At 39.3% G+C, this 27,144-nt stretch overlaps 1 protein-coding gene and 1 long non-coding RNA gene across 3 annotated transcripts in view; one reads left to right on the top strand and one right to left on the bottom strand.

Annotated features, from left to right (window-relative positions):
• The window catches only part of SOX6 (SRY-box transcription factor 6), a 385,937-nt gene that overhangs the window by 322,881 nt on the left and 35,912 nt on the right, over nt 1-27,144 (top strand). For both annotated transcript variants that reach the window (XM_045016229.1, XM_045016227.1), the window contains 2 exons: nt 3,314-3,370; nt 19,775-19,883. In XM_045016229.1, coding sequence (XP_044872164.1) covers nt 3,314-3,370; nt 19,775-19,883 — 166 coding nt within the window. The remainder of the gene's footprint in view (nt 1-3,313; nt 3,371-19,774; nt 19,884-27,144) is intronic.
• Nucleotides 15,860-19,102, bottom strand: LOC123370049. Its single transcript, XR_006579254.1, has 3 exons — nt 18,909-19,102; nt 18,246-18,373; nt 15,860-15,975 (listed from the first exon to the last, which is right to left on the bottom strand). It is a non-coding gene; the product is annotated as an uncharacterized LOC123370049 (long non-coding RNA).

Raw genomic sequence — 27,144 nt, 5'->3', positions numbered from 1 at the left:
AGTCAGGATATGCATCTGTGTTTAGGGAAAGATTTTACTTCACCTCTGTGCAGGGGCGGCTCTAGACATTTCACCGCCCCAAGCACGGCGTCATGCCGCAGGGGGCGCTCTGCCGCTCGCCAGTCCCACAGGCATGGTGGACCTCCCGGAGCTACGGGACCAGCGGACCCTCCGCAGGTATGCCGCCGAAGGCATCCTGCCTGCCGCGCTCCCGGTGACCGGCAGAGCACCGCCCGCTGCTTGCCGCCCCAAGCACGCGCTTGGCGTGCTGGGGCCTGGAGCTGCCCCTGCCTCTGTGTGTGTGTATCCAGTGTGGGAGGTAGTGCAAGGTGTGTACACATACACAAGGACATTCAGAGTTTTCTGGCACTCAAGGTTTATAAGGGTTGTGTAAGGCCATTCCTGTTGCTGGCATTAGCCTCTCCAAAGGAGGAGGAGTGTTGTGGGAGCACAGCTTCATCCTCTTTGCTTTGGCCAGCAGCGCCACAGTAGATGGGTGCAGAGGGCGGTAGATACTGAACTCTTATCAAGGGTGGCTCCAAAAAAGCGCACCAAAATCAGGAAAGGCAATGCTAAAGCTGAATGTGAAACCTTAAGTTTGCCCCTAAGTGCATGTCATTGTGACACAGTCTTTCATTATTCGTGCTCAAATAATACAATATATACCTAACCTACATTTCCCCCCCTAAGCTCAGATACACTTGTGTAGCTTCATGTATGCTATTTTGAATATGCCAGACAGGGTGCGTGAAAATCATTTATATGAAACACAGTAAAATAGACTTACGCCATTTGAGTAGTACAACATGAAAAAATTGTGAAAATTACATGACACATATATAGATCACCAAAATTTGCGGCTGTTATCTTTTACTTAAGTACCACATACTCTGAATTGCACCTATGGAAGGATTTGTTGTGCATCCCTTAGCATCTAAGTTAGTCTTGTGGTTAATTGCCTCATTCCCTGAATTGGTCTTTAGAAAGTTGGTGGTGTGCATTTCTGCTCTGATCAATTAGATTTGTAGTTCACTGCCTAATCCCCAAAATTACACCTAACGAAGATTGGTTTAAAAGAAAATATATAGTACTTGGCTGTTGGCTAAATTATTAAATATATTCCTTAGAGGGAAGAGAACGTAACTTATGTAAAGTCTAGGTCAGCAAAGATATGTCAAACCGTTATAACAATTAAAATAGTGTATGTATGTAAGACAAGAATGCACAGTGCACAAAGCCTGCATGATATAATACTGTATTATGTAAGAAACAGTATACGAACCTGTACAGTATTAATCTTAGGTAAAATTGTGAAGTTTTTAGCAGCTACCAGTTTGCACAAATCTACATTCAAATACAAATTATTATTTTCAGAAATGAAGCAAACTTGCTTTTTTGCCTTTATTTGCTAGTTTTTGCATTTGAATATAGTACTTGAAATTGTTTGCCATTATGGTATGTTGGGATGGTGGCCGAACATAACCAAGAAATGTTTAATTTCTGATGCCAGGCCTGCTTGAAGAGCTGCCAGCTTTAAAACCTCATTAATAATAGTTTAATTTTTTTTTGCCCCTTTCTGATATCTGCTTTCCAGCACAAGTACAGTGTAGAATACACAGGTCTTCCACTCACATGGGGTATTTCCTTTGGAAGGGATAAAAAGCATTCTTCTATGTATACTATGGCTCTTAAATCTCAGAGCAGAAACAAATCCAAAAGGGGCAGAGTTTGATCAAAGTGAATACTGAAAAATCTGCATATTTAGTTAAATCAGCATGGGCAGTTTTTCCGAAAGGAAGGTGTGGTACATTGTTCAGCCATTGTGGCTAGTGCCATTGCCTCGATCATAATAATATAATCATCATATATTCTCACGTGCAGCCTGTTTACAAAGCTGTTCAAGAGTGTTTCCAGACGTATATCCAAACCTGCTCCAGGTTTTGTTTTGCTTATCCATATTTTATAAGGTAAAACTTTTCCCTCTCTCACTAGCTCATCTAAGAGCTTTAGAATACATACACAAATTCATTCACATTATGTCCAACCACAGACATCCACTGGCCAGCAATTCATACTACCATTCATCTCCATGCCCTCCCCATACATTCCTTTAGGTAAACACATTGGGCCAAATTAATTCCTAGAGTAATTTCATTGACTGCAATGGATTAAGTACAACAGGGCTGAGTTTGGATTACCCCGTCTGATACCTAACTACTTCCTAAATTCAAGAGTCCTCTAAATTCTCAAGGTGTATTTATAGTGAGATTAATTGAAATCACATTCTCCATTGTTGTAGTTTGCTTACTGCACTGCCTATTTCTGGGCATAGCCCCAGGTCTACGCTAGCTTAGACATTTTGGTTTAAATAAAGAAATAAATATTTCAGCATGTTAAATTGTCACTGAATCTTCCTGCATGTTGTGAAAAGAATTAGGTGACCAGTTACTCAATATAAACAATATGACTAGTCAAAGAAAGAGTGGAAGTGAATAACTCATGAATAACCCATAGGCTGGAATGTTTCCTTTGAGTGTTTGAACAAATATAAGTTACCAATACGTGTGTAATAATCAAAGTCTGTTTACTGGTAGTTTGCAAACATATAAAGGGGCAAGTTTGTTGGAAAAATTGTTAGTCTATCTCTAGTCATATGACATTAGCTCCATTAACAAGCCCATCACAATGGAAATGTGTATCAAGAAGATAAATAATCTTCAACGTCAGTTTATTTATGTTAAAATCATTTTCAGACATCATCTGTTTCTGTAGCACTATTTAGGGATTACCTAAAGACTGTCCGACCTGAAATTGCCCAGCCTACATCCTGAAAATCTGCAGACAACTCAAACTTTATTGTTAGGCCCCTGGCCCTCAACGTGTTGCAAATGCTTCTAGAAGAAAGACTGGCAAAACATTTCAAATTCCTGATCTTCAGTTGCTGATCTTCATTGACTGAGAGGGGAGCATTGAGATGGCAATTTGGAAAGCTCTCCTCTTCCTTCCCCCTCCTCCAATCCCAAAGTGATTTAATAAACAGCGGTGAAGGAGGGTGGGCACTTGTGTCTAAGATTAACTCTATATTGAGCATGAGGCTGTGCATTTTTTTTTCACCGTCATTTCCCAGAGAACTTCTTGAGCTGAGTATGAACCCTATCACTCATTTGCATTATCACAACCACCTCCCTGAGGCAGCCACTATTACCCACATCCTACTTTTCTTTTTTATAAATTGTTGTTTAGTGCAGCATACATTTACATGCTTATTCCCTTTTATTTCTAAAGTGCAGGAACACTGTTTGCTGTATTTCAGATGCCAGTGCGGATAGATGCCATCACTGGAAGGATATGCATTAGAACTGTAGACACAGTGAGTCACCGACACATCATATACTGTATAAATTTCTGTTCTGTCAAGAGTTTAGCAGGTTGCCAAAATAGATTCAGTTGCCAGCTCCTTGCCAGAATTCTGTTCCTAGCCTGATGCCAATCAGTCTTTTTGGATGTTCATGTATAAGATTAGGCTGGCTTGATACATTCCTCCTCCCAAGGGATTCTCCTTTATCAAGGGATTACCTGCATGTCATTCTTTGCATACATCCCATGTTTTATTCTTTGATAGAAGCAACCAGATCACACTACATCATTGCTGCTAAACATCTTATTAATGAAGTACCTGTGAACTCCTCCCATCCTCTCAAAAAACCCAAACCTACAAATACAGGCAATATATTGTCCTAACAGTTTTATTTCCTTTTCTGTTTTTTATTTTACTTCCTAGAGAAATGGAGACCAGTTACATTTAATACTATTTTCATTTCTGAAAGAAACTGCTCAGGCAAATACTTCCTTAAAAAACAAAAGCTCTTATTTTATTCATAGTGGTTTATCTACAATAGATAGAGTGGGGGACGCAAGCCACTTCCTACCACAAAAATGTCATACCATGCCTCCTCATATTTTTATTGCAACAGCTTATCAATATATACCAAATGTTGGGTACATAAAAAAGATGATTTGCAGGATGAGGAATTTAAAATAACAAGGTGCATTAGTTTCAAAGGGAAAAGGAGTTTGAGGCATATGGGTCATTTGCTCAGTTTATCAAACCATTTCTCTTTGTCTCTGTCCACATCGCCTTTCTACAGCTACCTGGAAGTGTCTTGTAGGGATCTGCAGAATCTAGTTTAAAATACCCATGTATTCCTATTCAGGACAGCACTTAAGCACGTGCCTTTCCTTAATAGGGAAACCTCTATAGGGGAGAGGCCTGAGCACATGTTTATGGGCTTTCCTGAATCAGGACCTATGTTAGTGCCTCATTCTCCTACTACTGTGAGAATGCCACCCTCGTAACATTAGGAACTAACTTGGCATCTGACTCACACAACTTGCAATTTTTATAGATGTACAATGGTTAAGGTCTATCAAAAGCTATTAGATATATCAGTGGTTAGTAGCCAAGATGGTCAGGGATGCAATCCTATGCTTTGGGTGCCCCTACACCTCCAACTGCCAGAAGCTGGGACAGAACGACAGGGGATGGATCACTTGAAATTGTCCTGCTCTGTTCACTGCCTCTAAATCATCTGGCACTGGCCACTGTCAGAATACAGGATACCGGGTTAGATGGACCATTGGTCTGACCCAGTATGGCCATTCTTATGTAACATTAAAATGGAACTCTTTACCTTACTGTAATATTGACCTCATTGTGACAAGCTGTAATGTTTTTCTGTTCCTAGAATGCATTGAGCTGACACTGTATTGCAATCTAGGAATATACTGTGCTTTTTTTCACTGTCTCTCTCCTCCGCTGCTCACCCCTGCTGTGTTTTTGCTGGGACTTTTCTAAATGTTGTTGTCTCAGCAACAACATAAATTTCATCACATTGCTGTTGCGTGTGAGATCTCCATTAATTAATAACATAGCTCTCAATTTCCAAGGTAGAATTTGCATTAAAAACGTACATGATGCAAAGAGATTTTTAAACAATGTTTTTGCTCTTCTGTACATATGCTCCATATATCGTGGCATTCTCACCGGCTTTAAATCTGCCTCAGTCTGAGGACACAATTAAGCTGTATGCCAAATGTTTTTCTATATAGAAGCACAATTTATATCTTGTTGTTTTTGTTTGTGTGGGGTGGCAGATGGGGGGGGGGATGAGGGAGGAAATGAAAAGAAAGTGAAAACTGCATTACAAGTAAATCAGGCTCATTATTACTGTTTAACATTGATATTGTGGTAGTAACTAAAGGCCCCAATTAGGATCAGGGCCTTGTTGTGCTGGGCTCTGAGCAGGGCAAAGGTAGATGTGGTTCCTCCCCTTGCCATCACATTTAAGACAAGACACAAAGAAATAAGCATAACAAACAATAGAAATGGAGGAGGAGAGTAACAATACCAAGATCACCTGGTTAGGCAGGCTAGCAATGTGCACGACTTGATGGTTCTTGAATTATGGTTCTTGATAAGGCCATTCCAGAGCTCAAAATGGAGGTGAAGTTATAGCATGTTTGGAGTCCTGGGGCTGAGTTGCCTTGCTGCTTCTAATTACTTCCTGTAGCCTGTGTGGTTAGGAGATGGGAAGGAGCTGCCTGGGGCCTTGTACCCTATGTGGGGGAGAATTGCAAATCCTGGTCTGAGGTAACCAGTGTGGAAACACTGGTGGGCCCATTCTTTCAGTTCCCACCAGCAAAAGTCCTCTCACCAGGTCTACCTCATAGCACATATGGCTAGGGATGGGCACGTGAGCCCTCCCCGCTCCCCCAGCCCTCTCTAGTACACAGGATCTTCCTTCTATCTTTCTATCTCTCTATAGTACAGGGTCTGTCTGTCTATCATCTATATATCTTTATATTTAAAATATATTTCAGGTTTAGAGGAAGTTTTTGTGTGTTCCTCAAATTAGCTGAGAACAGGACCGGCTCTAGGCACCAGCTAAGGAAGCAGGTGCCCGGGGCGGCAAATCTGAAGGGGCGGCACTGCGTCTGTTCTTGGGGTGGCACTCCGACTTCCACCCCAACCCCCTTTTCTTCGGCGGCAGCTTTTTCTGTTTTCTTCGGCAGCAGCTTTTTCATTTCTTCTTCTTCGGCAGCACTGCTGCGGCCACTTTTTTTTTTCCTTTGCTTCGCCGCTTGGGGAGGCAAAAAAGGTAGAGCCGGCCCTGGCTGAGAAGTAAGAATTAGCTAAAGGAGCTGGATTTAGAGATCAGCACAATTCACGAAGATTAAAAAAAGAAAAAACCCTCTTTGTCTGAATTAATTATTTTCAGGCTGCTTTTTATAGATTAGTTTTTCAGAAGTCATCTGTGAAGGCTGGCATAAAGAATTTTTAAAGGTAACTAAATGGGATGGAGGCAAGGTTTAAAATCATCTACGGGGCTGTTGCAGGGGATATTAAATATTGATTTATCTTGGGGTAAGAATCATACTAAAGGCTTGTAGTAAGATCAGTTCATTTGGAATACAAACTGTAGAGCTGTATTTAGTACAATGGCAACATGACTGGAAGTGCAGGGGTGATCTAAATCAGCTGGCTCTCCAAAGGTTCAAATGAAAAAAAACTAGCATTTCAAACTGAACTTTTCCTAAATGTTTCATGCTGTTTATATTAAAAATTGTCTCATTTAGTCAGTCCATGTTGTATCAGAACCCACACCTCTGTGTCATGTTGCAAATAACAAAAATCCACATTTCAAGACTGTTCCAAATTTTAAGTTTTAATACCCCAAACCCTCCTGCAAACCTGATGCAAATCATTCAAGTAATCTGGCATGTAACACTGTAAGCAATTTTCTGCTACTTGCCACTGCCTTTGGCCAAGCTTTTAGTCATAATATAAAACTTGGCACAGATTGGACTTAACCAGTGAAAACTGATTATGTTCCCATTTCAGGCATAAGTAGTTGCCAGCTAGTGGTATTGGCTAATAGATTTTTCAGTTTGTATAAATGTGCATATGGCCATAGCAGGAGATCCCTTTGTCCAAGAGTGCCATCAAAACAGTAGTTCCCAGATAATTTTAATGTTATATTTGCTTTTGTTTCTGTTGTTTTCTTTAAACATATTCATTTGATGGCTGCAAAGGCTTGAATGTTCCATGACTGAAAAAAACAGGAAATATATTTATATGAGAGGCAGTGTGGTGTAGTTGATGGGGTACTGGACAAGGACTCAGGAGACCTAGGTTCAATTCTCAGCTCTACCACTGGGCTGCAGAATAACCTAAGACTGGTACCTTCTTGAGTCTGTGCCTCAGTTATCCATCTGGAAAATGGGGTTAATGATACTGACCTGCTTTGTAAAGCACTTTGAGGGCTACTTATGAAGAGCTAGGTATTATCATTATACTCAAAAGCAAAAAAAGAAATATCCCTTATTACAGGGGTTCTCAAACTGGGGGTCGGGACCCCTCAGGGGGTCGTGAGGTTATTACATGGGGAGTTATGAGCTGTCAACCTCCACCTCAACCCCACTTTGTCTTTAGCATTTATAATGGTGTTAAATATATTTAAAAAGTGTTTTTAATTTATAAGGGGGGGTCTCACTCAAAGGCTTGCTATTTGAAAGGGGACACCAGTAAAAAAGTTTGAGAGCCACTGCCTTATTACAACCACAGGACAGTCATTCCCTCTGCTACGAAACATGGAAAGAATGGAACTAGCACAAATTCCAGCTAAGTATGACTGGTAAGCGTAGAAGGGAGTAGAGAAGACATCATCCCCTGAGATAACAGAGTCCCTTCTCCATGCATATTCTGCCCCCTACCCCCCGACAGAGTAGCAAATGCCTTCCCCAGGGATGAAGCATTTTATTTCATTGCAGTGAATCACATGGACTTTTCCATGTATGTTTTTTGCATGTGTGTGTGTGATCATTTTGAAATCAAAAGTACAGATATGTGCGTAGGATGCAATGCAGCCCTGTGCTGAAGGCCAGCACTCAAGTCCCACCTAAAACCTCATTATCGGTCTTAAGTGGGACTTACGTGCATAGCCCATGTACTGGTCCCCTGTCATGAAGGTGAATTTTGCCTCTACAGAGCATAATTTGATACAGTATTTCATAATGTAAATATTTCTTTTTAAAATAATTATATAATGAACAACTGAATTCAGATTAAGGATTTAGTTGCTGTTCAACTTATTTAGGGCCAGATCCAAAGCCCATTGAAGTCAATAGAAAGACTCCCATTGCTGTAGTTAGTTTTGGATCAGGCTGTGCATGTCTTTGTGTGAGTCTTTTCTCCTTTCAGGCTGTCGGTTTAGTTTAGGTATAAGTCGTGTTAGTGTTTTAAGTGGAGAGCAGCACTTTTTATATTATACAATCCTTGCATGTTGTGATGAAATTGGACTTCAGAATATAGGTCTGTAGACAAACGTGTAAGGGGATGCAGGACCTATGAGAGTATAATCCAGAAAAATGGAAACTAAGTCAGATGTTTGAAAGGAAAGCATCTTCTTTGTCCTTTTTTGGGGAATGATTGTTTGCCTGTTTTTTTGGCTTGATAAATTTATACTAATCATTAATGTGCTTTTAGCAATTTTCTCCTCAGGTAGAGATTTTAGAAATGTGATTTACAAGCAACTTAGGCCCTGCCTCCTCCAAATTACTCATTACTCATGCTTACCTTTACATACTGTCAGTAGTCCCACTGACTTCAGTGAAGGCACTCATGTCTTTAGTCTTGTGCTGTTCTATCCTGGAAGAAAACTAATTCCTACTTCTACAGGAAGGGCTCCAAACTATTTGGCTTAAAGTTGTTAGAGACCTCACCTGACTTCATCTTGAAGGGCAGGATGAATAACAAAAAGTAGAAAAAAATATCTTTATTAACCACAGATAAACAGAATTACCTCTTTTTAACATAATCTTTTTGTTCTGAGGTACACTATGAGATTGATCTTGCAATGTGTTGAGCATTGTGGCCCTGATTCGGCAAAGCACTTCAGCACATGCTTAATGTTAAGCATGTAAGTAGTCCCACAGAGTTCAGTAAGACTACTCTTGTGCTTAAGTGCTTTGCTGGATCAGGGCCAGAGTGCTCAGCACCTTGCAGAATCAGAGCCTTTAAGAGGCAGTAGGTGTCTGCTGAATTGAAATTAAAGATGGGAGCTAGTTGAAGGGTACATCTATCGCACAGGCATTATGTATATCATACTTGATGTGCTAACCTTGCACACAGTAATCTTGCCTTCCTGACACAAAGAGTAAGCAGCACACTTTCTTGAGGTTGAAATAATCAGAGGCAAACACGGCAGTTATGGGGATACAAGAGGTAAGACACAGCATAATGATGTTACTATCATTGTTCCATTGTCATCCATAGTGATTCTTTAGTTTTTTCTCTGAGCATAACAAAGGATGCCTGAGAATAAACAGAGTAAAATGCTGCAGCAAACACAAAATAAATACTTGAAAAATTAGATAATAAAAATTACAAACCCAGAAAAAATTACCCAATATTAATAGAAACAAACCCTCCACCTACTTGGTCAATGTGCAAACTGCACATAGCAGACAATTTACAATGAAATATGTCTGTATTTTAAAAGTTCAGATTCAGTTCTGTTTGAGATAACATTAAATAGACCTGAGTTCCTTTTTGCAACCATGCTGCATCATTGTTTACTTTAATGCAAATATACTAAGAGACTTTTAATTTAGCAATACTTTTATTCCCTTTGTTTTTTGTATAATAAACATGCAGAATTACACTAACATTTGCAATGATATATATTTTAGAGTTCAGGTTCAATTCTGTTTGAGCTTTTTGCTATGGCTTAGACTATTTTTTTGTTTTCAAAATCAATTTGCCTAGTCCTGTTTTTCAACCATTATAATTATTGTCAAAGTAGGAATTCCCAATGTAGGAAAAATGTATTTATCATACATTGTCTAGTGGTTATTGCATCCTGGAGGCCATTTTTATTATAGCTTTCCATCTGATGTTGTATTACATAATGAAAGACCCTATCATAACACAGATGCTCACAATAGTAGAATTAAAGTAACTATAAGAAAATCAAGTCTGAATGCAGGTATAAAATGTTAACTTGTACATATATTTTGTAAATGTACAGTTTATAAGATTACATCATACTGGTACTTAAGATGTGTGGCTACTGGCATGGATGTACAATCTAAATTTATGTAAATCTGTCCATTTCCAAACTCCTGTGGAAGGCAGCTAATTTTGCTTTGTGCAGTTGCGGTCTGCACAATGCCACAGCAAAACTGAAATCGATGACTCCTTTTTTTCTCTCCCAGCAAAATTGTTTTTCTTAGCAGAAACTAGAATAGTTTTACTCTTTGTTATATTAATGTGGCTACTTGCTAAAGATGTGTTATCTTGTAGTCCTCTTTAAATATTCAGCCTGGAATACTCTCCCAGAGCATTGCTTGAGAAAGAAGTTGAGTCCAGTTGTTTGAGCACAGTAATGGAAATCAAAGTCTCTTGAGTTCTGCCGAACTCTGACTCTAAGAATGACCAAATTTTCAGTGAAATTCAGTCATCAACATATGTGCAGAGTAATAGCGTTATTGCCCAATTCAGCAAAGGTTATTCTGTGAACTCTATGGAGTGGTGCCAGCCTCTTTTTCAGTGAGGGAGCTGCACCCCCCTCATCACAAGGCCCTGCCCCCCTCCGTGGCCCCACCCCATGGCCAAGTCAGAGCTGGAAGCTGGAACCAGGCAGCGCAAGGCCCTGGCTGCTCACAGCTGGTAAGAGCTGCCTGGGTGCGGGGACCTGGCTCTGGGGCCGGCAGCAACTACGAAAGGTGGGTCCCAGGAGCCTGTACCACAGCGGGTCAGTCCAAGTGGGTGGTGTGCCCTGGCAGGTAGGGACATGGGCCAGGGGCTGCTCTCGGGCTCCCCAGCCCCTGCCTGGGCTTACTTCTCCACTGCTGCTGGAGCTGGGAACCCAGCCAGTAGCTGCCACTCTCTCCACTCTGCCTTCAGAGCAGAGCTGAAGGGCAGCGGCAGCTATGGGAGTGGTGGTGTAAGGCAAATTTTGGGGTGGCTATAGCCCCTGCAACCCCCCTTGTGCCAAGCCTGGAACTCTAGTTCACTAGGAAAATGGGTTTTCTGCTGCTGTGAGTTAATTTACTCCAGTAGCTGAAGTGGTAAAGGTTTGTGCACCATGCTGAAGGTCCTAGGTTTGTACTCTGCTGGTGGGCCATGTAGGACTTGGTACATGGCTATGTTGGTACATGGACATGTAGCAACTGAGTTGCCCTCACACACAGATTCATACCCATTAGTATAGGAAATAAAGTAAACAAGAAGTAGAACAATCCAATTACCGGTATTTCTTGAAGAATGTGTGCTCAGTATAATATTTTGTTTAAAATAATATGATAGCACATGTATGTGTAGGACTAAAAGAAAATGTGTTTTCTAAATTGGTGCATTCATATTCTTTACTCTTACAAGTTACATAGGGCTGCCTACATAATTTATCATTGGTCCATTAAATCCAGTATTGTGCCTCTAGCAGTGACCAATACTTGATACTACAGAAGTAAATTAGCCTCGCTCCCATAATGCACTGGGCCAATGATCCACTAATGTTGTGTTGTGAGGGGAGAGCAGCAAGGAGAAGGAGGGAATGTCTACTTGACCCCTGCAAGCGAATAACTTGCACCCTGGAATGGGAGATTCAATAATCTGTATTTTACTGTTCGTTATTACAAATGTTATTAATGGTCATAAAATTATTTAGCCCCTTTAAAAACCAGTGACAGGTCAGGCTTTGGGCTCCTTCTGACCTCCAGTGAATTCTACTGCTTTATTATATGGTGTGTGAAGTGGTAATTCTTTTTGTTTTATATTTACCAGCTGTTAATTTAATTGATTATTCCTTTGTTCTCTGGGACTAATCAGTTTTCTAGGCAGAATTCAACAGTTCATTGTTTTTAATAAAAATCCTGTCACGTTTCAGTTGAACTGTATAATTTTACAGTACAATGCTGTGTGCATGTGTTGCTGAAACAAAGAGTTAATCAGAAAGTGTTCGGATACTGCCATGCATCATGCCTTTGTGCATGAATAAAAAGTTGGAAACCGCATAAAAGCAGTAGTTGGGTTACCACACAACTGGATATGCTTAAGTCTGAACGCTTCATAACTCTAACTACTGGGGAGTTGCAAACTTATAAATAACCTTGCAATTGGTTAAAACCTTATTAAAACCATATGAAAAAAGATATAAAACATTTGGTTAGGGGGTTCAGTAAGTGCAGTAATCCTGTTGAAAGTAATCTAACTGAGGTAGATCCATATTTTAGGAGTGTCTGCAAGTGCTGCAATAGTTAAGAATCTGTCAGTGTTTAATAGGTAGGAGGGGAAGGATTAACTCATAAAATCCTGTCTAGGAAATATTTGTCTATCTGAGCTTTTTAAAGAATTAACTATATTCTGTGTTATTTTTAAAGGCGACCTGAAAAGCAATAAAACCCAGTAATTAAAAAATATGTGTTGAGTGCCACTAATAACCCCAGTATACAGGGACTTCACCTTAACACTCCTTTCATACTTCTTCACTCAGATCTCATGACATCCACCCCAACAATGATGGAGGCTTTCTAGTATTCTCATCCACAGGGCACTTGAAAATCATGAGTCAGACCCTCTAAAATCATGCAATTTGCTTAAAAATCAATTTAAAAAAAATAGGACAGTGAGTTGTTGATATTTGTCTTCTGGTTTTTGAACCTATAATGTTCATGTTTCCAAGTTTTTTTCCACAGCCACAAAGGCTAGAATCTTAGCTTTCATTATATTAAAAAAGTGATATTTGCACATGTTCACCTGACTCCAGGAGCTGGGGCTTTAAGAAACCCAAATATCGTGAGACTTGCAATAAAATCATGACGGTTAATAACCCTAGAATCCTACTCCCCTGTGATGCCCCAGTATGTGTCATGTTGTCACATTCAGAATAGTGGAAGCCAGCTGAAATATGCAGCTGGTTAAGCAGGATTAGTATAAGTCCTTCTTTCAAATGCATTGCTTGTTTTTTCAACAGTATTTTAACACAAAACAATATATTTTAAAACCGGGACTTAATGTTCTCCCTTCCCTCTGAGTAGGGTACATGCTCCCAGTGCAGTTCAGCATGGTACATCAGGAGCACTATGGGAACATCTATATGGAGATAAAAGCGTTGCAGCCCAGCCGTGGCTGGCCTAGGTCAGCTGACTTAGGCTTGGTGGGTTCGGGCTGCGGGGCTAAAAATTGCTGTGTAGACGCTTGGGTTCAGGCTGCACCCTTGCACTATTCCAGAGTTTGGGTTCCAGCCTGAGTCCAAACATCTACACAGCAATTTTTCAGCCCTGCGAGCCTGAGTCAGGTGACCCAGGCTGGCTGTGGGTTGTTTATCTCCATGTAGATATATCCTGTATTGCAATAGGCACCTGTAGGCTGAGGCAGGGATTCTTTTCTATTCTATGTAAATTCTTATACTACCTTCATTATCATAGTATCTGAGTGCCTTATGGACATCCTGGAAATCTTGAAGGAGAAAACTAAAGTAAGGTTTCAAGTGAAGATATACTATATTGCTGTTTTAGTCTGACCACTGGGAGCATTACCTTCATATTGTTAAAGTTACTGGGATTTGGTATTTTATCTTGTCGGGTCAACTTCAAGTCACAAACATTTGGAGTTCATTCATCCAACCTGAACATCAAGTATACTGAAACTTTTAGCAAAATGGCCCAGTTATTAAAATGCTGAAAAATAACTATTATTACAGTTTTGCTGTAATTTTTTCTCAGCTTTTCTCTCACGCATGTGCACACACATACACACACTCTAAATCTTTAAATGCTTCTTTCCGCAGAGTGATATGATACCTTGTAATTTTAGACATGCAAAATATTCATGAGAAAATATCAAACTTGGGACAAACATTGCCAAAAGTTTGTGAACCTGGGATAGATTTATGGTTCCTATTGAGAAACCGTGAGAAATTCTATGATTTTTCAGTGTTTCCACCTATAACTTGGCCAAAATTGATGGGTTTGGTTAAGTCCTGCTTGGAGTTTGTTCACAACTGGAAATCAAAGCAAAACCACATGAATTAAAACAGGAAAAAGGTTCATATGGATCCCTGTGAACTAATGCCACCAAGTTTTTTGAGAGTTCTACATCTACTGTACTACGTCTTTCAGGGATTTTTATTTTTCTGACTACAAGTTGATAGGATAGGATAGTTCCTACCCCCAAAAAAATACAAAATTTAGAGATAAGGCTGAAAGTCAATTTGTAATGATTCCTGCTGTGCCAAGATATTGCAAATGATTCTAAGCAGAGGGTGATTTCACTTTCCAGTCCTAGCTATAAAAAAGTAGGATGAACTTGGGGGAAAGTTTGGGAGAATTTGTACCTTGACCTTTGCAGGATGAAAGGAGGACTTGTGAGTTCTCCCAGAACAATGTTTCCTGATTCATGCACAATGGAGTGGCGGGTTGGAAGGACAAAGTGTCAGTCTGAGCTCTGAATTGCTTTGTTGTTGTCGGTATAAGTCACATTCTTAGGAAACTATAAGATTTTGCTGAGGTGTCTGGGGGATTTATTCTCACAATTCCTATTAACATCAATAGGGATAGTGTGAATGAATCCATATAAGTTTTGCTGAAAATTTCCCCTTTGATGTTTTGAACACAGGTGCTTTTTGCTGTTTTTTACATTGCACGGTATATAAACAGAGTAGACCACAAATAACAAATAAGCCACTAAAGAATTAGTTGAGACATTCAGTGTGGAATAACCTAATTGTAATGTATTTTGTATGTAAAGGCGTGATAATTATTTATAGCGAACTAAAATTGCAACTAAAATACTGTCCTCAGATATATAATAGCCCCTCAGGCATAAGCTCTGTGGCTTCTGTGAATGACCCATATTAATTCAGACTCTAGAACTTGGCTCTTTAAATAAATGTTGGTAACTGCTGCCAAGTTAAACTATTGAAACAAAGAGTATTACATCATTGTCCAGCCATGTCTACTTAAATAAAATGTATTTGTTTGAAAAAAAAAATAGAACAAACCCCTTTCACACAAGGATCAGCTGGTATGCCATTTTCCAGTTTCATCTGAACACACATTTCAGATGTGGAAAAAGCTAGCATGTTGAAATAATTTGAGGCATGGGTATAGTCTGATCAGTTTTGGTAATCCAAAAGGGAGGGGTATCCAGTGTATTATTACATTTCGTATATTGTTTTTCAAGAGATGGATGCAATCAGTCATCTCGCATCTGGTTTGAAAAAACCTTGTCTTGCTGGCAAGTAAACTGTTATTTAAGTACACAATCTACTGCACTACTGAAACAGTTTTGCCAAACTTGTCCAAGTATTCTCACAAGCTTAAAGATGGTATAAATATCATTTATAGCAAGTCGTTTACTTCAGACTATATGGAATGCCTTCCTGTTCCCCTGATCTAAGTGTCCCAGTTTACATTATGGCCTTTATTGCTTCTGTTTGATGGAATGATCAGTAAAAATTTAATGATACTATAAAATAATAAAAATGTCATTAATTTACCACGGATCTTGGATGCAGTGGTTGTAAAGTTACATTAATAAACAGAATATTTTTTACAACAAAAAGCATTGTTACGTGGGAACGTATAAATAACACACATAAATTTAAGAGCAATTTTACTGTTAGCACACACATTATTATGGAATAGCCAATAAGTGTATAAAACATAGTATATAAAATTTTATGAAAATATACTGTGCACATCAAAAATTCAGCTTTTATCTAAGTGCAGAGAAAAGCCATTATTGTGTGCTTACTGTTTCATTGCTGTTCTTCCAGAAGATCACAATTTTATATTTGTTTCTAGTAATTTGAAGTTTGCTGCTTTTTTGTAGGAAGGGCCTTGCTTCCGCCACTTCTTGGTTGACTAAACCATCCCTTTACCTTCCGCAGACGCAGGAAGAATTGATAATCCCTGCCACAGAAATGAGGGAAAAGTTGCTAATTTAATGCAAAGTTAAAAATAATGCCTAAGGGGTTGGCTGGCTTGCTCGGTGACTCTGGAAATAAGGGATAATAATCTAGCAGTCTATCTGTCATCGCTGGGGCTGTTCCATCATTGACTGTGATAACATGTGAATATGATGGATGCCACAGTCTTGTGGCTCGTAACGTTTAACATTCATCAGCTCTCACTAAAGGGGCTTTATCATTTAAATATCTTTATTTAATATGCAACATCTACCTCATACATCATAATTTCAAAGCACTTAGAGAACCAACAGCCCTACAACACAGTGGAACAGACTTTAATTTTTTTTAATAACTTTTATGTTTTTTGCATGTTTGTGACTGACAATGCATAAATAAGTGCCTAATCATGTCACTGAATGAAAATGAAGATTTGGCTGTTGCAAGAAGAGTTTTTTCCTTCTACTAATTTTAAAGTAAGGATTAATTTTTACTGTATTTTTAACATACACAAAAACACAGAGGGCCCAAACTGTGCTTGAGAGAGCTTTCAGTTTCGGCAAAAGTCCCTGATCGTGCAAATTTTTAGTTCTTTTGACTTCTGTGGGCCTACTCCCATGAGTAAAGATTTACAGGATCATGTCCTAAGCGCTTTCTTGAAATTTCACAATTTAAAGTGAACAGCTTTATATGAATGTACAGCAGATGATATGCAGACAGTATTAAAGGATATTGTCCACCTGTTTAGATTTCCAAAATTACCTTTTGAAAAGGAGGTAAAAACCACACCCTATCCCCGGAAGATGCATCTTAACTAAAAACATACAAACAAATTAGCTCTGTGTGGCTAAGAAGTAAATATATATATAGCTTGTGTGGGCGTATATATTTCCGGCTGCACATATGTGTGTGTTTGTGGATGTAATGGATATGTGTATTTGTTTGTTAATGAGTATGTGCTTATATACATACTCATTAACAAATACACATACCCATTACATATATATATACATGTGCGTGTGTGTGTGTACCCCCACACTTTAAAAATATTTTACAATATGTACATGTAGATGTTCATTTATGTGGCTATAGGCTATGTAGAATTTATTTTCCTTTAGGACTTGTTTGCACTAGGAGAAAGCGTGTTTTTTTTAAAATGTGATAACTAACACATTTTAAAATCATAGTGTAAACAAGGTAAGTTGTGGTTTCACCATATGTTAGGTGGCTGATGTGAAGCCTACTAGGATAAGCCCTAAAGAAAGGAAAAGGTTGGGACCTAAGCAGATTGAGTGTCCCTCTGAATACTAAGTTCATAAAAGCATTTCATATAAGTTTTACTAATACCTCATCCAAATATTGATATTATAAGCGTCACTGAAGGATATTTTTCATTGAAAAAAAATTAGACTAAAAAGGCATTCCAATGTATATGTTGAGAAATAATAGCTGTGGTATATTTTCCTATGAATTGAAAACCAGAGGTTATTACTGAGTCATAAGTGGACTTCAATTCTTTTAGAAGAAAAGGTATTATTATTGTGTAAGCCTTCTTGTCTTGCTGTTTCTGCCCTTATCATGTAATTTCCCCTTTTCTCCTTCTGTGTCAAAATATTGATATTCTTTCAGAAACTTTTTTTTCCTTTTCTTTAACAGAGCATATTTTCTGGTAAAAAATCAAAGAGAATGAATGACTAGAAAGATACTTCAAATGTGCATATTGATATATAGCAGATTCTGTTGATTTGAATAGTAGAAAGATATTTCTCCTTCTTCTAAACCACACTTACCGGTTGTTCTTCCAAGAATACTGCAGATGCCATCTTAACACTCCTTTAGAAAAGGCTTTAATGCAAATATTTGGAAAGAGAAACGGTGTGTGCTAAAGGCGTTTTTTCTTAGTTCTGATTTTTGCTTTATTTTGAGCGCAAATTGTGAAAGTCTAAACTAGCCCCCCAACAATGGAACAAGGAACACTTGAAAAAAAAATTCATTCCTATCTGCCAGCAAAGCAGATTCCATTCTGATGGTACAGGATTATTGTTAGATTATAGAACATCTTTGGATATAATGTTGGCCTTGTAGTGTTAGTTTGCCTGTCTCTAAGTCACATTTCCTCTCTGTGTTCCCTCATCAATAGATACATTATCTAGGAAAGCTACACTACAAAGCCAACTCAGTAGCATGGAGAATGTTACTCCATTATAAAAATGCAAAGCTAACTTGTAAGATGGATGGAAGATTTTAAGAAACTTTTAAAAATGCAATTAGTACCTGAAACTCCTCAGCTGCATGTTGTGGTGGTAAACCCAGTGAATCGGTTTTGTGCTGTGTTTTCTTCCCGTGTAGATTTAAACATATTCCATGATCTGAAGAATCAAAAGGCTTCCTGAACAATTTGGCTGATGGGAATTAATTATAGAAATATAATGATATTCAAAAAATAATCAGATTAGACAGCACAAATGAACTGAGATTGAACAAATGAGGCACAACAGCCATCAAGTAATTGTATGTTTGGTCTTTAAGAACATTTCTAAGTTTCTAAACATTGTGCAGGAGAGAAAACTCATGATGTTTTCTTCTTATGTCTAAAATGCTCAGTACAGAACTAGGTCATTGAACAATAGACTGAACAGCAATCAGCACTCTACTTCTGCATAATGCATTAAGTATAACATGCAGAAACTGTTCGCAGAGCTGAAAGCTGGTATTTCATGTCTGTAAATTCAAGCTGACATGACATTTAATATTGTTTCATAGTAATGAACAACAAGGTTTCATTCATTCACAAGTACAACATAATACCAAGTTTAGTCTGAAGAAGTAACAACAAGGCAAGGGGGAAAACATGTTGTGTTCCTTCAAATGAGAACACTAAATTAATGATAACCATTGAACACTTAGCTACTGATATAGAGTACTACAGAGACTCACATTGTGAAGGAATATTGCACTGTCGATTGTAATGCTTTTGCCGTGTAGTTCTTTGATTGAAGATTGGGTTAACACATAAAATGCCTCCCTTAGTTTTCATTTTACAGTTCCAGGTCCAGCTTTCCTGTGCAGGTCTCCAGCTCTCAAAGGCTTTGTGTTTTTCTAGGAGCAAGCACCGTCCTCTCTCTTTTTCAATTCCCATTGAGGTTCAGTTGAAATTCCTAGACAAAATAATAGTATCAATTCTGTCATCTACTATTCCTTCTTTGAATACTTGTCTTTGAAAGCCTCTTGCATAAAATTCAGACTTGTGTTTTCTCAGGGGTACGAATGCAAACTTGGATCTCTTAGTGGAAAAAAAGTGCTTTTTCCATTAAATTAGCAGCATGTTTTAATAGGAACTTTTCTTTCAAGTTCTAAATTTTAGTGTCTCTCAAATGTCGATTGTTTTTTTTCCAGTTTAAGTCACAATGTTTAATGGAAAGACAAAGTGTGCAGCATAGATCAGCACTGCTTCCTGCCAAAAGTTTTCTGCGGTTGAATGTACCATCATTTATACATTATAAAGGTGCAGTTCAGCCTAATTTGGAAGCTTCTATGTATATTTTCACATTGAAACCTTAGGGCCTGATTTTCAGAAGTGCTGAACACTCATAATTCCAACTGACATTGATGAGAGCTCTGGGTGCTCAGAACCTATGAAAATGAAGCCCTCAACTTTGTTCTAAACTACACTTTTAATTAAAACCTGCTCATTTAATTCACTCAGGAAAAGAAAAGAAAAGGCATATGTCTGTACATAAACATACACATAGGCATAGGACTAAGATATAGGGAGCATTAATAGTATCTCTTGTCTTTTCCAGGAAAGAACACGCTTTGAGAATTTAGGCCCACAGTTAACAGGGAAACCCAGTGAAGATGGAAAACTGGGCCCAGGAGTCATTGACCTTACAAGGCCAGAAGATGCAGAGGGTGAGTTGCTGTTATGAATACACTGAACACTGCTTCCTTAATTCCCACAATCTGACACGGAATGGACGCATAGCTAAGTACCTCCCAGTATCTTTAATGGGTGGTGTGCAGCTAAATTCCTGGGCACAAATTTAAAACATTTTGCACGTTTTTATCAGATAGTAACATATACATAGCAAAGGACAGGAAAAAAACGAAACAAAAACGGTGATACCTTACAGTGTATACTCTGAGCCATCCTGAAACACCATTTAAGATATGTCTGCATTGCACAGTACGCTTGGGCTTGTGGGACCCAGGTCTGTCGACTTGGTGTTTCCAAGACTGTGCTTGAGCGTCCACACTGCATTGTAAGCCTGGGTTTTCGACTGCTGAAACTGGATTTCACAGCTGTGCTAATGTGTCCAGACTGTATTATAGGTTGTTTATTAGCTACTCCCTTCAATTACTATTTGTTGCTTGTGCTTGGCCACCTAATTTACATGGAATTGTTTCTGCTCTCTGAATCTTTCTGAACAGGCGAATAATGAATGGAGAATAATCTATAAATTAGTTACAGAAATACATTTTAGATAAATAATCATTCATGCTAAAATTAATAAAGCTCTCAGGAATCACATGCATTTTCAAAAATACTCTATGATTGTCCATATACTCATAAATGGAGAATTTCTATCTCAGAGGAAATACTGCTATTTTGACATTTGTGTTTCTCCTGAAGGGTGACAAGTTGCAATATCAAAACTATTCATGGAACAAAAGTTCAGCAAAATTTTTATTCAGACGCAAAATATTTCAACAGTAGCCTACATCCACCTGGGCTGCCGCAGTGTCTCATGGGAGTTGAAATTCAGATGACTCGTCCAACATGATTCTCTGTGGGCTGAGATCTCTAGTCACACTGAATTTTCCTGATGATCTGCAGTCATGGGAGACTCATGATGCACCATGGCAGCTCATCCAGAGGGGAGCCACAGTGCATCATGGAAAATGTAATCCAGACAGGATACCAAGTCCATAAAGGAGAATGGGGGCATGAAAAACTCAGACTACAAATCCCAGGAGACATTGTGGTTGCTCTGACAGATGGTGATGAATATCACACTGACATAAAATATTTTATTTAAATTTTCCCAATGGAAAATTGTTGGGTTTTTTTTCAAAATCAGCATTTTCCTGCTAAAAATGTTGATTTTTCTGAAATCATATTTTTCAGTGAAAAATATTTCAACAGAGAATTCATAACCAGCTCTACTCATAAATAAATGAAATGACACCACTCATCATTGTGAACAATTCTTGTCATTTTTAATCCATGAAAATATTAATAAATCAATTTGTTGTTCTCTAGTCAAATAACTCCAGTCCTGTTTTTGACTAGATAACATCACTGCATTATAGTTATAAATGTTTTACACTGTACTTTATGAAAACTGAATATTTTTTTCTACAAAATTAAGAAATATAAATCTTATAGCTTGCCTCCTTTTATCTGGGAGCAATGAATCTTAACTATTAATTCAAAACTCCATTTCATCCATTACATGTTCATATTTCTTGAACTGTATCAAGTCAGTGCCTCCTAATTTCACTCTGTGTAAATGCAGATGATGTACTGTAACTAGTTTTTCTGACAGGACTTCTCTCTAGTATTTCCCTGGTTTTGTTCATTTCCCCATATCAACCTTCCTCTCCTTAGCGTGCTTAAGCTAGTGTCTTGAGACACACCCTGGCACTGACAGCCTATCCTATTCCTGGATAATATAAGAACGAAGTCTTTACATATGTAACTTTTGTGCCAACTTAAGGACGTGTAACCCCTCTTCCATTTAGAGCTAGTGGGGCAGTTGTGACATGGTGCGTTGCCATGTTGGGAATCTGAATTCATGAAAGGATTCAGGTTACCAGGCTTAGCACTAGCAGCAGATAAATGTCTCTGGAAAGGGGGTGTTGGATGAATCCTTCTGCTGTTCTGTAAAAAAAGAGCTGGCAGGAGTTCAAGAGTGAGCTGCTTATTTCCCCTTCCGGCTGTAGAGAAGGTTGAAGTTATAGCAGATATTGCAGTGCTGTGCATAAAATACATTAAAATACCTCTCAAGTTTTGTCCCTTATCCTTGGCAAGTTATCTAAGGAATGACTCTCCCAGCATAGCATGTCTAAGAGTGGCTCATTGAAAATACTATGGTTGAAAGGCCAACAATTAAACTATGACCTCTGAAGTTCTGTACTGTACAACTAGTTTTGTTAGTCTCCAAGACTATTTACACTTCTTCCTTATTATAAGTGAGGCTTGTACAGATCTTTCCAGTTTTTCCACATCACAGAATTTTTATATGTGCCAATAGCAACCTGTACTTACACGTGTGTCCACTTTAGATTTGAGTTGCTAAGGAACTCTACAAACCTATAGTTAATCCTTGGCCTTTTGTAAGAAGTGATATTTGTTCTTTTTTATTATGTTGCCAAGGTCACTATCTCAGTGGAGTGTCACAATTTTGTAATAGCCAGAGTTAGCCTTTTAAGATCTGGCATGTTTAATACCTTCCTTTTGTATTGTCTTAGTTTTTCTCTTGTTCCTTTTTATCCCTTTCATTTTTGATTTGGTGATATATTTTGGGTTGCTATCAGTGCAGTTGGTACCATCTGTACAATACTGGTAGTGCATACTGTGTATTATATGGTATGGCCTACACACATAAGAAGTAGTAATAAAATTACATATTAAGGGGCAAATCTTGACCCCTCTCCTCTATGGAGAGGCAACTGAAGCTCCCTGACCCAGGCTGATTCTGCGTCCAGAGCATAAAGCTGGAATCCTGATAGAGTGACTATGCAGCAGTCATACTTTTTTCCCTGATGCTAACTAAATCCAAAGGCCAAGAAAGGAAGGTCTGTACAGGGTCTCCTTGAATTCAGAAAGGTGCTTTCAGATAACATTACAGGGACAGCCATGAACTCTGAAAGCTCCAGTACCTCACAGTCTCTGCATGACTCCTGCCCCCTCTGTCAAGCAGGGAGAAGCAGTTGTGTATCCCATCTAACTTCCCTTCTGATTGGCCTGTCCTTCCTTAGGATTGATGAGATTGGCACAGAGTATGCAGGAATGGAAAATGAACCTAACATTCCTTCAGGACTGGAGCAGTTCCAGCTCCAGTTCCAACACAAAGTCAATGGGAATATTCCAATGCCAACGTTGCTAGTTAATTACCATTTAAACCAAGGAGATTATCCATGCTAATTATGGTATTGTATGCAAATAATCCTTAATGTGGAATACAGAGTCAGAGCAACAAAAGTTTTGAAAAACAACTACACCTCTACTCCAATATAACGCCAAAAAATCTTACCACATTATAGGTGAAACCTCATTATATCGAACTTGCTTTGATCCACTGGAGTGCGCCACCCCGCCCCCACAGAGCGCTGCTTTACCACATTATATCCAAATTCGTGTTATAGTGGGTCACGTTATATCGGGGTAGAGGTGTACTTTGCTTGTGCATAAACTGCTTTGTACAGATAATTGCTTAGCCATTAAAGCAAACACAAAAGCCTGCAAAAATGTGCTTTAAGGGCCAAATTTTCAAAAGTCAGTGCTTAAGTGATGCCTGCAAAATTGCACTGCAATGTTATTGAACTCACATTCCACAGCTGTATATGGGTACAAATGGGTACTTGGATGCACAGCTACCCGTTTGTAGTGTACAAAAGCCCATTTGAGAATGCAGGAAGTGCATGTGTGAGTTTTGCTGACACATTTTGGGTGCCCATGTTTTGAAATCTGGGCCTTAAATTCCAAGTGTTTTCTTATCTGGAAGGTGATAAAAAGCATTGCTCGGACATGGCGGTGAAATGAGGGCAGACACTTGGATGAATTTTAAGTTGCAGGGCACAACTTTTATCAAGCTTTAACACAAGGGAGAGGCAATACTCGCCTATCACCCATACTTTCCTATGCCTGGCATGTAAATGGTTTCAGAGCAGGGATTACAAAGCTCCTACCAAATAAACTGGAACTCAGGTTAGGCTCTCTTCAGTCCACCCCCTGGGGACTCAGCTTGCTATAAGTCCTACAACTTCTCCTCCTATAAGGAGGACAAAGGGTGCAGAAGGGTGGGGACTTCAAAGTCTCACCCTATCCCATGAACCCAATGCCCACCAATCCTGATTGTCTTATATCCTTTTAATTGCACTGGAAATGAGTCACAAGTCGCGACAGATTAAAAGCCGAGCCAAGTACCTCAGTTAGGTCCTGAGCACATTCATACTTAACCTACTGTGGCTTGAAGGTGCTGTGAGGAAGGGGAAAAACTCCCTGGTCCTCTACTTGTTTTCTACATGGGAGAAGAAATTCCTTCTTCACCCCTAAGCAGGTGGTCGGATAGACCCGCAATATCCGTCAGGTTCAATTCCCATTCTAGCTCAGGATGGGTAAGGTGGGGCTGCTGGAACAGAGCTGCAAGAATCTCTACATGGCCCCTGCTCCAGCGTGGGCGGCAGGTATAATAGGCCAGGGGAGACTCTGCCTCCCCTAATGCAGCCACTGCTGCGGGCCCCGGGTTGTGGGTTAGGAGGGGGAAATTTTTGCAGGTTCTGGGATGGCTGAGGATGCAGTATGTGCTATTCAGCTTCCTAGGTTCATTCGTAATCTCCCTGGACTGCAGGGAGATTACTGATGAACCCGGGATACTGAATAACACATACTGCCTCCTCAGCCGCCCCAGAATCTGCATGGAACATACCAAAAGCTCAGGTTCTTCTTCCAGAAGAGAGAAGAAGAGAAGAGCTTTTGAATTTTTGCAGGGCAGCTTTGGGTCTGTAGAGGGGAGGCGCGGCTGCAGGGGCTTCAGCCAGCCTGGGGCTACTCTGAGCAGGTCGGGGTGTGTGTGTCAGGCGTGGCTGGCTGAGGGATCAGGGGTCTGGCTGGCCTGGGGCTCCTGTGGCCTTGGGGGTGGGGGGCAGAGGGTCTCAGGGCCCTGGCCGCGGAGGAGGGCCAGGGGGTCTCAGGGCTTTGGCCATGGAGGGGAAGAAGAGGCGGAACCAGGGCTAGCCTCCCTGAAGTGGAGCTCCACTCACTGCCCATGTGCTCCAGGTTATATCCTGGAGCTGTGGAATGCTGACAATCAGTACTCCTCCTCCCCAGCTGGCCAATGGGTGCCAGAGACTCCAAGAGGTGGGGAGTAAGTACCTGGAGCCTCTTAGCGAGTGTCTCCCTCTCTTGCTGCTGAGACTGCCCCCTTACATTGCCAGCCCCATCGATTTCCCCCACTCAATGTGGGAGTGGATAGCATTTTGAAGACTGCATTAAAGAACTATATTTCATCACTTCCGTTTTTTAATATTATATTTATTTTTAAATAGTCAGTAGAAGTGAGCCTTTAATTATTTTATGGACTGGGGTTATTGTTGATTAGTTTCACATTCAGAAAATGAGTAAAATCCTTTCAAGCAGTTACTCACATCGACAGAATTTTAAAACTTTGAAGTTATCAAATGTCACTAGGTTTTTAAAATGCTGACTTTTTAATCACAGACCTTTTAAAGACAAATTTCTTAGCCAAGAACTCCAAATATAGTCCCCTTGTGCTTCAAAACAATCATGTTTTAAGCTCAAGGAAAAACGTTTATTATAGGAAACACCAGAAGACCTTTATCCATAGTGCTCTGCTTTGTGCCAGTGTAATAATATCAGACAACGATTTCTCTCTACTGATTATACCTGTAGCAATATACAGTGCTTACAATGTGGCATCAACCTGGCATGTAAAAGCCAAGTGTCATATTTTCTTTTAATTCTAAGAGTCCCTGCAATACTTGGTTCATTGACCAGAAACTCAAGAAGTTATAAGTATCTTCTTTTAGAGGCAGTGATTTTATTATAAGTATTGAAGTTCATTACAGTTGGCTGTCTTGAGATTACAAATTATGGGAGAGCTTTGTAGACTTAAATTTAAGATTTAATGGTGTTGTCTACTCTCAGTAAATGGTAGTAGAAATTAACTGTGCTTACCACGGAAGAAACATACCTTTCAGAGGTGACCTAATGTACAAAACTGTTGTTTAAAATTTGCAACAGTTGTAATGATTTTGCCCTCTTCTGGCTGAAGGCCTGGCAAATGGCTATAAAAGTTAGCACTATTAACAACTAATGAAGTGATAGAGCTATTGCTTTATGTATTGTCTACATTGAAATGAGAACTGTGTTTGCAAATGATGTTCATACAGGATTCAAACACGGTGTTGCCAACTTTTGAATTATTTGGTTTCTTTAAAGCTCCTGGAATCATATTATTATCTGTAAATCCTAGCTTTCATTTAAAAAAACAGATAAAAAAGGGAAGTTTCTAGCCCTCATAGTTGGTAGGAAAATCTTTTAAAAGTGATTTGAGTGCCACCTAAAGGCTCAAAAATCAGAAGAAAAATAAAATGAACCATTTTAAAATTAAAATCTCATGATTTCTAACCCAGTAGCATGTTTTGGGGGCCTGACTCATGATTTTTGAACAATGGGGATTAGCAGTACTGAATTACAACTAGCCAGTATGTACAGGACCAAACCCTGTTTGAGCCTAGACAAAGCTGACAGCTGTTTTTGAGTATGGCTCTAACACAGTTTTTTCCCCACCCACAACAGCTGGACAAACTGTGTTAGAACCCTGCCATATTTGAACCCTGTTTTAACGTGTAACAATCAATCAATTTGCAAGATCCTAGAGTGTAAGAGTGTAATAAGTAATAGCCAACATGCATGTGTCACAAACAAGTTATGCCAAACCAACCTAATTTCTTCCTTGAACAGGTTTACTGGCCTAGTGGATATGGGGAAACCAGTTGATGTGACATATCTTGATTTTAGTAAAGCTTTTGACCCAGTCCCACATGATATTTTCATAAGCAAACTAAGGAAATATGATCTAGATAAAATTACTATAAGGTGGGTGCATAAATGTTGAAAGACCATACTCAACAGAGCTCTTATCAGTTGTTCACTGTCAGACTGGGTGGATGTATCTAGTGGGGAGCCGCAGGGGTCTGTTCTAGGTCCGGTACTTTTCAGCATTTTCATTAATGACATGGATAATGGAGTGGGGAGTATACTTAACTGAACTGGAAGCAACATAAAATCTGCCTACAGGCAAAAATCAAAATCTGTAATGCTGTTGTCCTCACGGCTTTATGGGTGCAAAACATGAACCCTATTATCAATGGCACATTTAAAAGCTTGACAGTTTCCATTTGCAACACCTACAACAGTTGCTGG

This window comes from Mauremys mutica, chromosome 4 (genome assembly GCF_020497125.1).
Source record: "Mauremys mutica isolate MM-2020 ecotype Southern chromosome 4, ASM2049712v1, whole genome shotgun sequence".
In the NCBI taxonomy this organism is placed as follows: Eukaryota; Metazoa; Chordata; order Testudines; family Geoemydidae; genus Mauremys; species Mauremys mutica.
Note: the sequence above shows the minus strand (reverse complement) of the source record. Positions and strands in the feature narration are given on the sequence as shown.